General features: G+C 38.9%; 1 protein-coding gene across 2 annotated transcripts; it reads left to right on the forward strand.

The window, feature by feature from the left end:
* Positions 1 to 1,929: 1,929 nt before the first annotated feature.
* Positions 1,930 to 14,909, forward strand: gtf2h1 (general transcription factor IIH, polypeptide 1). Of its 2 annotated transcripts, none has more exons than XM_030731151.1 (15): positions 1,930 to 2,041; positions 2,534 to 2,702; positions 2,799 to 2,991; positions 7,425 to 7,590; positions 7,710 to 7,803; positions 8,747 to 8,896; positions 8,983 to 9,062; positions 9,172 to 9,305; positions 9,388 to 9,475; positions 9,566 to 9,654; positions 11,062 to 11,179; positions 12,312 to 12,402; positions 12,635 to 12,750; positions 13,899 to 13,991; positions 14,075 to 14,909. In XM_030731151.1, the coding sequence occupies exons 2-15, from the start codon at positions 2,549 to 2,551 to the stop codon at positions 14,159 to 14,161; spliced, it is 1,653 nt and encodes a 550-aa protein (XP_030587011.1). In that variant the 5' UTR covers positions 1,930 to 2,041; positions 2,534 to 2,548; the 3' UTR covers positions 14,162 to 14,909. The 2 variants fall into 2 exon arrangements, with proteins under 2 accessions (XP_030587011.1, XP_030587010.1); XM_030731150.1 differs by having other exon boundaries at positions 1,977 to 2,145.
* The last annotated feature ends 48 nt before the right edge of the window (positions 14,910 to 14,957 follow it).

Below are 14,957 nucleotides of genomic sequence, written 5' to 3' on the forward strand. Positions count from 1 at the left end.
TGTTATGCAGATGATACTCAGCTTTACCTATCAATGAAGCCAGATGACACACATCAATTAGTTAAACAGCAGGAATGTCTTAAAGATATTAAGGCCTGGATGACCTCTAATTTCCTGCTTCTAAATTCAGATAAAACTGAAATTCTTGTTCTCGGCCCCACAAATCTTAGAAACATGGTGTCTAACCAGATACTTACTCTGGATGGCATTACTTTGGCCTCCAGTAACACTGTGAGAAATCTTGGAGTCATTTTTGACCAGGATATGTCCTTCAATGCACATATTAAACAAATATGTAGGACCGCTTTTTTGCATTTGCGCATTATTTCTAAAATTAGAAACATCCTTTCTCAGAGTGATGCTGAAAAGCTAATTCATGCATTTATTACTTCTAGGCTGGACTATTGCAATTCATTATTATCAGGACAGACCCGTCGCTATGGGCGGGCCCTAGGGGGCCGTGCCTGCCCACTGATACGCTTGGGCCCGCCCTGGCCCGCTCACCCAAGCCAGATCACTAATCAAGCTAATAATAGTGGTGCCCCCCTGTTGGATTTCATAAGCCCCCCTTAAGACTGAGATCTGGCAACGGGACTGTATCAGGCTGTCCTAAAAGCTCCCTGAAAAGCCTTCAGCTGATCCAAAATAGTGACATGTTGCTGCTGTTGCCCTAATTAGCATTTTTGTCATTTTTGTTTTGCTTTGTTTTGTTTTTTCTCACCTTCTTGATTTGCTTCTCTATTTTTATTTGGCACCTCCTTTTGCGCAGCTTCTCTCCATGTTGAGATTTATTCCTCTGTTCACAGATTTGTCCACTATCATTAGGCTTTAGTCATAAACACAAACTCTAAATACTGAACACCAGCACAAAGAAATGGCAAACACTTTGATGCTGATTGTGTTCATTTTGGCCTTCAAGGTCAAAGTACAAAACATCTTTGCTTCTGTGGGTTATTTTAACCTCCTTTGTTAATCATTTACTTTGCTCTGATTAACTGTTTATATTTGAGGGACAATTTACAGATATAAAAAATACATACAAATCAAGTAATAATGAAACTAGACAGACTGACTTTGACTTTTGAAGAACTACCTATGTTTTCAGATTAAAGGGTAAAAACTGTTAGTGATAAATTAATAGGAGATTGTTTTTGTAATGTTTGGAAACCACAACATAATCTGATCAGTGATTTGAGAGTTTAGCTGTTTTGTTTTTTTTCTGTTGTGTATCTGTAGTTTATGCATCGCTGTCTGTTTGCATCATTATTCCTGCTATGTGTGTTTGAAAATGGACACGTGTTGGAACAAGTTTCTGTTTTTGTAAAAACAGCTGAACAATCTGTTTTCATCTGAGGACCCGCATTTATTTTCACTTCAGTTCCTTCCTGACTGTAAACACATGTGTTGTAGACAGCTGCTTCTTTTCCCAACCTGTTTCATTTAATGGTTGGTTCTGCTGGAGGTTTCTTCCTGTTAAAAGGGAGTTTTTCCTTTCCACTGTCGCCAAGTGCTTGCTCATAGGGGGTCGTTTTGACTGTTGGGTTTTCTCTGTATTATTGTAGGGTCTTTACCCACAATACAAAGTGCCTTGAGGCCACAGTTTGTTGTGATTTGGCGCTATATAAATAAAATTGAATTGAATTGAATTACCCAAGTTCATATGTGTGGCAGATGAGCTAATACTTCTGGCAATATAGTATAGATAGATTACATATATACACCATTATTATATAATATGTATGTATGTATGGATTACATACTTAGCCTAATATTTGAAATGTTTGTTTACTAAATCAAAATGTAATTAATTGTGCCACCACAGTTGTGTTTAATATCCTTAACAGCATCATACTAGTAGCAGATCTGTTAATGTGGCTAAAATGTAAATTAAATAGTATGTGTACCTTCCAGGTCCTTGGTGGAACGATGGTCTTCTTCGCCTTACCCCACCGGAACTATTATAGTGTAACGCACCGCTCAGCAGTCATGTCGGCGCTGAAGTCGTATCGTTCTCCGTTGGAGTCGTGAAAAATTCGCTAATGTAACTCATTCTGCAGTTTTTATGCTGAAGAATAAAGCGTGTCGAGAATATGTGTTGAGGGGAAGCGAAGGTTTTGTTGCAGTGTTAATTTATTTTGAGGCAAAGTAAGTTTACTGCCGACTTCACCCTGAAGCGTTTCTCTTTTTCCACTGTTAGCTAACGTCAGGCTGCTTAGCTGAGTATAAATGAGAAAACGGTCAACGCGACAGTGACTTTGTGTATGGTTAAATCCTATTACTGTTTTCTAGGAGAGGCTTCCTAGGAAGGAGAACATACATTTATAACAGTATAGTGGAGTGAGCTTACAAATTTCTTGCTTGAAGCTCGTTCAGAGCACTTACTAAATAAACTGTTCGCTTTATTTGAGCTCCTGTTAGTCGCATTTTTCATACCGCTAACACATATTTGATACTCATCTCCGTTATGTACTGTGTGATCACATTAGGGCATTGTTAATACTGATAATCAGCCGTAGTTTATCTGTTTTCTCAGTCACTTGTTTGAGCCATGGCATCACTATCAGAGGAGGTGCTGCTGGTGGTGAAAAAGGTCCGTCAGAAGAAGCAGGATGGCACACTCTATCTGATGGCTGAGCGTATAGCCTGGGGTCCAGAAGGCAAAGACCGCTTCACAGTCAGCCACTTATATGCAGATATCCGCTGTAAGTACTGGATGCCATTAAAGTGCAAGCAGAGATGCTAAGATAGTTATCTGTAGGGAATGTTCTCAAGCAGCGCTTTGTTTCTGCTCTGTACAGGTCAGAAGATCAGCCCTGATGGAAAAGCCAAAGTTCAGCTCCAGCTGGTCCTTCACACGGGCGAGAGCACCACATTCCACTTTGCCAACGAGAGCACTGCGCTCAAAGACCGAGATGCTACCAAGGAACTGCTGCAGCAGCTACTGCCCAAGTTCAAAAAGAAAGCCAACAAGGAGCTGGAGGAGAAAAACAGGTAAAGCTTTAAAATAAACACATGCATCTGCCTTTAGCAAAGCTTCATAAGTAATCTCAGTCTATACTAACCTGCTCGTGCATATCTGTGTGGTCACATTACAGTGTATCACTACTTTTCATTGTGTCAAAGTGTCATTGTGTCAGTGTTGTCCCATGAAAAGATATACTTAAATATTTGCAGACATGTGAGGGGTGTGCTCACTTTTGTGATACACTGTATGTGACTTCGTTTTGCATGTTAATGTGTAGTTTTGTTTATTAAGGAACTTAAGTTTATAATTCTGTGAAAGATCTTGAGTAGAGTTAGATTCCAAGTAATGCTACAATGGGACACCCTGTTCTACTGAGATGCTGCATTCTTTTTTCTTCAGACGTTGGATGTTAGAGTTGTCATACTTGAGTTGACTGTGATCCAGTTGTAATAGAAATAAATAAAGACTGGTTAAAAGTGTAGGTTTTTTTAAAAAAAGGCTGTCATTCAGCCCTCTGTAGCTATACCTGGAGTACAACACATTGCCTACTGCTGCAGCACATTCACAAATAGAGCTTGGTCAGTTCTCTGAGTATACCTTATTTAGTGAGTCACAAATGCACAGCAGTGGTAGTACAGCTTACAAGTTCTACAGTTTTACCTATGTTTATCGGATTGGTATGACTTTACAACTGGGAAGGCATCTTGCGAGGACATTGCAGTTGAAAAGACAGACTGGGAACTCTGGATTTCTGACTTCTCACTGGTGTTAACTCTCATCTTCAGATTTGCAGAAGCTAGAAAGGGAAATACAGTGTTGGTGATGTCATCATTTACAGTGGGTACAGAAAGTATTCAGACCCCTTTAAATTTTTCACTCTTTGTTTCATTGGAGCCATTTGCTAAAATCAAAAAAGTTCATTTTATTTCTCATTAATGTACACTCAGCACCCCATCTTGACAGAAAAAAACAGAAACGTAGAAATATTTGCAAATTTATTTTGATTAGGAAAGGCACACACCTGTCTATATAAGACCTCACATCTCACACTTCATGTTAGTGCAAATGAGAATCATGAGGTCGAAGGAACTGCCCAAGGAGCAAGGCACAGATCTGGCCAAGGTCACAAAAGAATTTCTGCAGCACTCAAGGTTCCTAAGAGCACAGTGGCCTCCATAATTCTTAAATGGAAGAAGCTTGAGACAACCAGAACTCTTCCTAGACCTGGCCGTCCAGCCAAACCGAGTAATCGTGGGAGAAGAGCCTTGGTGAGAGACGTAAAGAAGAACCCAAAGATCACTGTGGCTGAGCTCCAGAGATGCAGTAGGGAGATGGGAGAAAGTTCCTCAAAGTCAACTATCACTGCAGCCCTCCACCAGTCAGGGATTTATGGGGCTTTAAGCCTCCCCTCAGTGCAAGACATATGAAAGCTCGCATAGAGTTTGCCAAAAAACATATGAAGGACTCCCAAGTCAAGTCAAGTCAAGTTTATTTATAAAGCACATTTAAAACAACGACGTTGACCAAAGTGCTGTACAAGATCTGTAACCCCAAGGACTATACTAAATAAAAATAAAAATATATAAATAAATAAATAAAATAATAAAATAGAAATAAATAAATAAAAACATTAAGAACAATAAATAACATAAGAAAATTAAAAATTAAAACGTTTAAAACAAGTACCATAAAATACCATAAAACAATCATCTAAAAGGAGGTAGCACTGCAGCCAAATGCCAAGGAAAAGAAATGTGTTTTTAATAGAGATTTAAATGTGTGTATCGTCTGAGCTGTGCGAATATGGAGAGGTAGATCGTTCCATAGCTTTGGTGCTGCTGCTGCAAAAGCTCGATCACCTCTCTGTTTTAGTCTAGTTTTAGGCCTCTGTAAGAGCAGCTGGTTCGATGACCTCAGAGCTCTTACAGGGGTGTGACAGTGAAGCAGCTCAGACAGATACAAAGGTGCCAGTCCGTTTAAGGCTTTAAAAGTAAGCAATAAAATCTTAAAATCGATTCTAAAACGGACAGGGAGCCAGTGAAGGGATGACAGGACTGGGGTAATGTGTTCATGCTTTTTTAAACCGGTTAAAAGACGAGCTGCCGCATTCTGGACTACCTGCAGGCGGCGCACAGATGATTGATCTATGCCAAAGTACAGAGAATTACAGTAGTCCAGGCGGGAAGTAATAAAAGCATGAATAACTTTTTCCAGGTCCTGCTGTGGGAGATAAGGTTTTACCCAGACTATGAGAAATAACATTTTCTGGTCTGATGAGACGAAGATTGAACTTTTTGGCATTAATTCTAAGCGGTACATATGGAGAAAACCTGACACTGCTCATCACCCGCCCACTACAATCCCAACAGTGAAACATGGTGGTGGCAGCATCATGCTATGGGGGTGTTTTTCAGCTGCAGGGACAGGACGACTGGTTGCAATTGAAGGAAAGATGAATGCAGCCAAGTACAGAGATATCCTGGAAGAAAACCTCTTCCAGAGTGCTCAGGACCTCCGACTGGGACGAAGGTTCACCTTCCAACAAGACAATGACCCTAAGCACACAGCTAAAATAACAATGGAGTGGCTTCGGAACAACTCTGTGACCATTCTTGACTGACCAGCCAGAGTCCTGACCTAAACCCAATTGAGCATCTCTGGAGAGACCTGAAAATGGCTGTCCACCAACATTCACCATCCAACCTGACGGAACTGGAGAGGATCTGCAAGGGAGAATGGCAGAGGATCCCCAAATTCAGGTGTGGAAAACTTGTTGCAACATTCCCAAAAGACTCATGGCTGTACGAGCTCAGAAGGGTGCTTCTACTCAATACTGAGCAAAGGGTCTGAATACTTATGACCATGTGATATTTCAGTTTTTATTTTTTAATAAATTAGCAAAAATTTCTACATTTCTGTTTTTTTCTGTCAAGATGGGGTGCTTAATGGACATTAATAAGAAATAAAATGAACTTTTTTAATTTTAGCAAATGGCTGCAATGAAACAAAGAGTGTAAAAATTAAAAGGATCTGAATACTTTCCGTACCCACTGTATCTTTCATTCTGGTTAGTAATGAATAAAATCATTCATGCGGTCCATATATTTGCCGTATCAAGTAGAAGTAAATTGTATTGAGTAGTTTGCCTTTTCAGGATGTGTATTTGTTTTTTGCCTTGACATGTAATATAGAAATACTGCTAAGATACTGCAAGCTACCTTTACCCACCACATTTGCTTTAGTTGTTTTTCTCTAAATTTAAGGCTGTAATGGTGTTTGTTCATATTTATTTATTTATTTTAAGAATTGTTCATATTTATTTAGTATAATGATAATCTGATTGGCTCTGCCACAGGATTTTCCACTATACAAATATTCTGCAAACACAATCCAAACCATGAGTGATTGTCCCACAAATCTCTGTGTAAATAGGAGTGTAATTATTAGCTCTGAGTGTGTTTGATGACCGATTAGTATATGAAGAATAGCATCAGACATGATTCTCTTTAATTGTGTTTATTATTTGATTTTGCATTGTTTTATATTTGACTTTATTCTGATTTTAGTAATAAGAGATATTTAGTCTGAGATGCATTTTTAGTGCAGTTGGGAAACTGGCAGAAGCGACAGAGCAGGAAACATTATTCATTCATTATTTACCTGCTCTTTTCAGGACACAATTTAAGCTATTGGCAGCTTTCACGCTTGGGACCAATTACAGTCGCATGCATGGGCATGCTGGGCATGCATGTACTAGTGGAAACAGGAAGCATAAGGAAATTTGTAGAAAAATACTATGGAGAATCAGCAATGAAGCAGAACTGCTTCTCAAAGAAACAAATGAGTATAAAGCAACCACAGTAGTAGAAAACAGTTTGGAAGTTAGCACAAAAGGAAAATACATTTAGGAGCATAATCCAGCATTGTTTTAAGAAGTCCTGGCATTTAGAAAGGAGTACCCACATATGAAGAATGAAATTGCAAAAAAACTGTGTGAACTAGCTGTAATGTGTTTTCTTAAATTTTGTGTCTGATAAGACCCAGCCAGTGAACAAACGTGGATGCCAACATCCTTGTTTTCAAATGTCTCTTTTCTGCCCATCCAGACTAAAATACAGATGCAGAATTTTCAGCTAAAACCAGACTAGAAGCATTCCCAGCTTAAAGGGTCCTAAAATGATCTGGATGGTGTGTGTAAATATAATAATTAGGCTGCACTTTTTAAAAATAAGAACACTAAAACCAAATTGATTTTTTTAGTGTATATGATTCAATAAGAGTAAACAAAATTGTATCAGTTGTCAATACAAGTATTAAGTCAGAGACTGAATTGTCAGTTTACATGTTCCTCTTTAATGAGCTGACAGAAACAGAGTAAAGTAAATAAAGATGCTCACAGCTGCTTTGCATTTGTATGAGTGAACACACTTTTATTTTATTTTTGTCTTTTCTCCTGCAGGTTGCTTCAAGAAGATCCGGTGCTTTTCCAGCTATATAAAGACCTTGTGGTGAGCCAAGTGATCAGTGCTGAGGAATTCTGGGCCAACCGGTTAGGAGGCATTAATAACTCAGACCCCTCACCTTACAACAACAAACAGGATGTCGGCATATCCGGAGCATTTCTGGTGAGTTCATGTAGCCTGGCATAATTGGACTTCAACATTTCCTAATCTGAAATCCGCTCTTTGGCTGTAGGTAATTCTGTTCACTAAAGTTTAACAGACTTCATTTTTGTGCTCCACAGGCCGACATTAGACCTCAAACAGATGGCTGCAATGGACTGAGATATAACCTGACAGCTGACATCATTGAATCCATCTTCAGAACATATCCCGCAGGTAAACAATTATGTCTTGATTGTAAATTATTTCATCAACTCTAAGAGGACCAGAAAACGATTACCGTATTTTTCGGACTATAAGGCGCACTTAAAATCCTTAAATTTTCTCAAAAATCGGCAGCGAACGCTTTTCAAATAGTTGAGCACTGCCGTCTGACCGCATCCACATCACTGCACCATTGCGTGGTCTACAGCGATATGTCCTCTGGTCTGGCAGATCAGTTCAAAGGCCTCTTTGAATTCTCTAAAATAGGCCAGCATCAATTCACAAAATGACTCTATTGATGATTATAGACGGGAACAAGCTGTGAGTGTGGCACAGTTGCCAAAGTTGCCCTTTTATTAACAATTAAATGGTTGCTGTGTGCCGCAACCAAAACAAAACAGTAACAACAATGAGACTGACTCAGATAATGACGAGAGGGAACCCGGCATGCTTGATGGGAAATCACCCAACTGTTCAACTCAGACACTGAAGATGAGGAATTTGGTGGATTTGTGGAAGATGAATGATTTAAAATGTGAGTGTATTTTTCTGTATTTGTTACAACTGAACAATGTTCTGAGTTATTTTGAATGAGTTGAATAAAGTTCAACTTACCTGATGCTTTTGTTTCGTTCTACATATGTTTTATGATGCGCCTTATAACCCGGTGCTCCTTATGTATAAAAATAGACCCGTTCATTGATAGTGCGCCTTATGGTCCGCAAAATATGGTACTACATGGTCAGATTTTTATTTGTGCAAAAGCCTACGACAGTGATTTTACTAACTGGCACACAATAAGTCAGAAAGGAAGCAATACTTGAAATCAATTGTGTTTTGCTGGGAAGAAAACTGCATAGTGTACTAAATGTTTTTCATCGTCATATGAAATATGCAACCGGTGTTCCTCATCACATGTAGAAATGTAATTTTGTGACTTTGCATTTTACTTCAGTGAAGCAGAAGTATAGTGAAAATGTGCCTCACAACCTGACGGAGAAGGAGTTCTGGACCCGCTTTTTCCAGTCCCATTATTTTCACAGAGACCGCATTAACACAGGAACACAGGATATCTTCTCTGAGTGTGCAAAGCAGGATGAGAAGGGTAGGCAATCTGACTCCTTTCTAGGACTGTCAGCACATGTAGAAAGTCATTGATGTAGTCTTGTTTTTAAAATCCGATCCATGCAGGGTTAAAGTCTCTGGTGACTCAAGGAGTGAAGAATCCTTTGGTTGACCTCCAGTCATTGGAGGATAAAACATTAGATGAGGTGAGATGATTACCCAGCCTCAGTAATATTTGACAACTATTTTTAATCATTGACTTTTTTCTCCTTTTCCTATTTGAACCTCAAAACTTGGTATTTTTTTGTGACACAGGGTTATGGAATTTGCACAACACAGCCCTCAACATCCAGTGCGAACAAGACGGTGAAGGAGAGCAGTAACTCTGCTATTATAAAGCGGTTCAACCATCACAGTGCCATGGTCCTGGCGGCAGGCTCACGGAAAGGGTAAAGAAAGGTTTTACTAATAATTGAGTGCAAACTTCTCAGTGTTTTTTATCTTTCTCCTAAAAATCTCCTGTTTTTAAAGGGAGTTACCATCTGACCAAGTCAGTGAGACGAGCAGTACAGATGGAAACTCAAGGGATTCTGACTTCTTTCAACCTCCTGTTAAGAAGGTACAAGGCTCCATAGCTTTGTGTTTTCACAATATAGCTGTCTCTCTGTAGCAGTTTGACTAACTCTATTCGGTGGGTAAACTTTCTTAGGTTAAACTACAGGAAGCCATAGAATATGAGGATCTGCAAAGGGAAAACAGACCAAAAACAGTCCCATTAAACCTGAAGAAGTCTGACAGGTACTGTTTCTCCACTTTTTATTATTTATTTTTTATTCGTTTATGGATGACTTAATTTTTATTTTTAAACCTATTAACATCATCTCTTAACAGTTGGGATTATGCCTGTAAAATTATTATTAGCTAATAAATGTATAATATATGTCATAGCATGTGAAGATGAGGCTGAAGTCCTAAATTTTTCTTTTTTTTTTTTTTTTTTTCCTAAAATTTCAAAACTTCTAGATTAACTTCTAGATTAACTTTAACTTGACTTTTAAACTGTCTGTTTTTTGGATTGTTTTGGTTTAGTAACGGTAGCAAATAAGATAAATGTGACATGTAGCATATTTGTAAATGTTTTAATTCTGATATTAACTCCACTGTCAACGGATCACAGTCCACAGCTTGATCATCACAGGCTAAAGATAAAAAAGTGGCCAGTATCACTAAGGGGCAAATTTCACTGGCTGATTGGCGAGGTTGCACACCTAGGTTTGTGTGGTTATGCTGATTTGCCCTTGTAGCTGAGAGGATTGCTCAAAGAGGATTTAGGGCAAAATAGTACAGTTTATTTGGAGTTTATGTGTCAGAAACTGTTCAATAAACTCCAGACATAGTGAGAAATAGCAGCAGAGGGTGATGTTAAGATAAACACTGGAAATATTGGAAACCCCGGTGGTTCTTGATTCTGTCATTGCTCGGTGGTTTTTGTGTTCCCAGCTGAGATTCTGGGTCTGCGTCTTTCCTGTTCTTTGTCACAAATAGAGAAACATGGAGAAGTATTTTTTCTCTTTCACATTTCAGAATGTCAGACAAACACGCATTTTCTAATTGTACTCTGTAATTGATCGAAAATTCGGTTCAAATCAAACTTTAGTTTGTGTTTAACTGATAAAGTGAAAAACAATAAATGGCACTTAGCTTAGTGGTTCTCAAAAGTTTTCATACATGTAACCCTTCTTGTTAGAAGCCAAAAGTTTACCACCCAGGCCCTGAAGATTTTTAGTCAAATAAAGGTTATTTTCCCAGCAGAAATTATATGGGTTAAACTTAGTTTTACTTAGTTTCCCCTGTAGTGGCTCACAGCTCACAGAACTGCTGCATTAGGTGCTGATTAGTTGTCAGCTTTGTAAAAGTTTGTACAGCCTGAATAATTTTTAGAACTCTACAGCCAAAAATCAGCCAAGCAAAGAGTGGGAAGAGGGTTAGTTGGTGCTGAGTCTTACTTCATTTGGACAAGACTCACGCTTTTAGTGTTTCATAATACATATGATGTAATAAAAGGTCATTTATACTGTTTCTTTGTAATGAGAACAAGATGCTTCTGTTTTGCAGTACTGATTTATCAGCTACATTTTAGTCAGCCTTTAGTCAGATTCCAAATAATGTGTCTCATTCCACTTTTCCTTTTTTTCTTTTAATAAGGTATGCTCATGGACCTGTGCCACTTCAATCCCAGCAGTACACAACTAGCCAGGATATCATCAACTCTGTCAACTACATCCGGCATGAGATGGCCAATTACAAACCCAACCTCACTCGGGTTAGAGTCTACACTTTGCATTTCTGTTACTTTATCAGGTATTCATTTGCTTAAAGCTGATGTGGAAATCACTGTCATCAGATCTTCACCAGGTGCTTTTATCTCGTCCTGCATTCACATGCTCATCCAGACTATAATTAGATGCATGCACACTAATGAGGAGCCTCTGTTGTGGTCACTGACCTTTGGAGCCATTTATACACAGCTCTCAAGTTCAGTAACAAGATTTTAGGTTAAGATCAGAAGGACACATGTCCAGGAGTTGAACAGTATACAGTCTGATGCCCCTGTGATGGTGGTTTTCTTACAATTAGTAATCAGTAATCTGGGGTCAGGTTTAGAATGTTTGCCTTCAGTATTTCCTGTCAGAAAGCCAAGGCTGAAAAGCTTTTTTACACACAGTTAATGTTGTGTACAAGTTGATTTTAATGGTGATATAACCCTGGAGTTTTATTGCTTAAACCTATCATAAACCAGCCCTGTCATTTACTGGGGAAAAACTTGGCAGACCTCCATTATTTATGAGTCCTTTCACTCAGAGATGTGATGTTTCAAATATTCAGTCCTGTTCAGTGGTTCCATTATGAGTGGAATGGGAGACCTTTAAGTCTCCCAGACTGCAGTTACAAGATGATGTGGATCAACTTCAAATGATGTTTAATAAATGAGTCAGTTTTTTAATTAATTTGTTTTTCAGTAGAAGAAGATTTAGATCATCATACTTCAGTCTTTAAATTGTTATAGATACATCACCGATAATCAAAATTCTCAGACCTAAAAATTCAATTTAAAATCCTCGACATTTAATTTAACTGTTAATATCACTGTGATTACTTAAGTCTACTGACTGTTACAGCTTTTTATTTTTTATTTATTAAGTAGATTTATTTATTTTTTTGCATTTTTGGCCACAGCGACAGTGGAGAGAGACAGGAAATGGGGGAAAGTTACAGGGGAAGACATGCGGGCAAGCTGGCGACGGGCCGGGACTTGAACCCGCGCCGCCCGCACCGCAACATGGTGTATGTGGTCGCCGGCTTCACCACTAAGCCACCCAGGCGCCCCTGACTGTTACAGCTTTAACAAATTTTAGCCATGACAGAGTTTTAACTGCAGGAATGCCTTTTTGCAGGTGTTGTCCAGCACAGCAGCTACTTCTGCCATTGCAGCACTTTCTCCAGGTGGTGTCCTCATGCAGGCAGGTGCACAGCAAGCCATAAATCGTAAGTATGTTGTACATATTTACTAAAAAAAAAAAAATGTTGTCAACTAATGCTGAGCTAAAATGCTGCTGAGCAACATGTTAAATGTCAGGTTTTTAAAAAATTATTTTTATATCCTTGAAATGTGTGTGATTGCCACTACAAAAATTATCTATTGTTGTGTCAGTCTTATTGCAACAGGTTGTACCCAACAGCTTTGATATTAATTCAGCTTTTCCTTTTTTCCTTTCAGAAATGGTACCCACTGAGGTTCGGGGGGAGTTGAAGCATCTTTATGTAGCTGCTGGAGAGTTATTGAGACACTTCTGGTCGTGTTTTCCTGTAAACACACCATTTTTGGAGGAGAAGGTGACTGATATGCAGTTAGTTTCCTTAATCCCTGAGAATGCCTGCCTGGACAGTTATACATTTTTTGGCAGTAATCACATTAACATTGTGTTAACATTAATATAAGCACCATGGAAAAGTCTTGCGCCACAACTCATTTATTTATATTTTGATAGGAAAATGAGAAATAGGTGCAGTAATTTATTGAAACGTGCAAACACATGGAAATATAGTATATAAGGCAACATTGTAACGCCTTTGAAAGACAATATTTGGTGTGACCACCTTCCTTTTTCAACACAGCCTTAAGTAGTCTTCGGGAAGAGTTCTCCAGGCTTCTTGAAGGACATTTTAAAGCTCTTCTTTGGATGTTGGCTGCTTTTTGTTCCCCTGTGTGTCAAGTTGATCCAAAACTGCTTCAGTAATGTTGAGGTTCGGGATCTGGGAAGGCCATTCTGTGACTGATAGTGTTCCATTATTATCCAGTTATGCTTTTACAGCACTGGCAGTGTGTTTGGGATCATTGTCATGCTGAAAAATGAAGTGTTTGCCAATCAGATGCTTTCCAGATGGTATTGCATGGAGGAACAAAATTTGATGGTAGTTTTCTACGTTCATAATTCCATCAAGTTTGACAAGATCCCCAACACCACTGGATGAAATGCACCCCCAAACCATGACAGCGTCTCCAACATGGTTTACAGTTGGTCCCTCTCTCCTGACCTCCGTAAATATTGATGACAATTTGAACCGAATGTTTCAAATTTGGAGTCATCACTAGTATTTAGTAGTATTAGTATTTTTGCACATTGAAGTCATACCTACTACTCAGCAATATTGACACACATCCTAGAAGCAGGTCTCTCCACTGGGCCATTATTTCAGGTTAAAAATTACTGTATAAATGAATTAAACAGCTACTTCAAATTTCCGCTTGCACACTTGGGCAACATTATGACTTCATTAACAGCTTGGTTCAGAATGATGAACATCTCTGACTTATCCCACCAGTGCACTTAACAAACACAAGTATTGTAAGTTGACATGCTTACTACCACAAAGCTGAAACTTCTGTAAACATCAGCTGATTATTTTACTGTGATTTTGTCTGCACAGAGTTAACTTTTTTTTTTTTTTTCCTATTTGGGACATCTTGTATTTTTTAACAGGTGATAAAAATGAAGTCAAACCTCGAGAGATTTCAAATGACCAAGCTTCATCCTTTTAAGGAGAAAATTCAACGTCAGTACTTGAGTACAAATGTAAGTCTCCGAGGTACTGACAGTGTTGCAAAGGTTTTCTTTCACCAGGTAGATCCTGTGTTAAATTCTCTTTGTTCCCACAGCTCACAGGGCACTTGGAGGAGATGTTGCAGACGGCCTATAGCAAGTTCCACATCTGGCAGACCCGGCGGATGATGAGGAAAACTTGATCTCTCACAGTTTTTCAAAGCGAAGCCAAGAAAGACAGTAAAGTACTTGGACAAATGACTTGTGGAGGTCCTCTAGACTGCTGTGAGCAGACTACAGCCTAATGGAACACAGTTCACAAGGGCTTAACGAGGAGGATATAGAGGGATGCTGCTACAACCCCAAATGTTCAACAGAGACTAAGTGCATCTCAGTCACAGATAACTGTAATTAGTTTCTTTCTCTTTTCTTTGTCTTTTCTTAGTGGTTGAGAGATTGGTGCCTGCAATGGTTAAAGCAGGACTTTTAAAAAGGGTTTAATATGACCAAGTCACAGATGGAAATGAATGAAACTTAAACGGCTCTCAGGACAACAGTGTGAGATGGAAGCAGAGGACTGACAATGTGTTTCATCAGTGCACAGGACAAAGAAAATGCATTTTGGCCTATAAAGAGCCCCTCCGAACGCAATAGATTTGTGGAACGATGCTCCAGAAAATTTTGAGCAAGAGGGGATGTGATTATAGCAATACTGTTAAGACATTTCACGTGCGAGTGCATTAGTATGTGTGGCTCAAATCACATTGTCACTGGTTTGTAATGTCTGCACTGAAGACAGAAATGTAACTCTGAATTAAAGTGAGGCATAAGGCTTTTGTTCATCCCACTGCCTGTTCAGACTGCAGTATTTCATGAAAGTCTGCAGCTTGTTTTGCTTTGGTTTGGTTTAGTTCTAATAATGTGATCACTTGTTCAATCTTTACCTCAGAAGGACTATCAGCTGCAATATCCAGAGCTGCGTGTGTATATATATATATA

The sequence above is a fragment of the Archocentrus centrarchus genome, chromosome 6 (assembly GCF_007364275.1).
Source record: "Archocentrus centrarchus isolate MPI-CPG fArcCen1 chromosome 6, fArcCen1, whole genome shotgun sequence".
NCBI lineage: Eukaryota > Metazoa > Chordata > Actinopteri > Cichliformes > Cichlidae > Archocentrus > Archocentrus centrarchus.

Bases quoted from the DNA above. Each gene is read 5' to 3' on its own strand.
- gtf2h1 (XM_030731151.1), top strand. From the start codon at position 2,549: ATGGCATCACTATCAGAGGAGGTGCTGCTGGTGGTGAAAAAGGTCCGT. The intron at 7,591-7,709 runs GTGAGTTCATGT...TGTGCTCCACAG, and splicing joins GCATATCCGGAGCATTTCTG to GCCGACATTAGACCTCAAAC. The intron at 7,804-8,746 runs GTAAACAATTAT...ATTTTACTTCAG, and splicing joins CTTCAGAACATATCCCGCAG to TGAAGCAGAAGTATAGTGAA.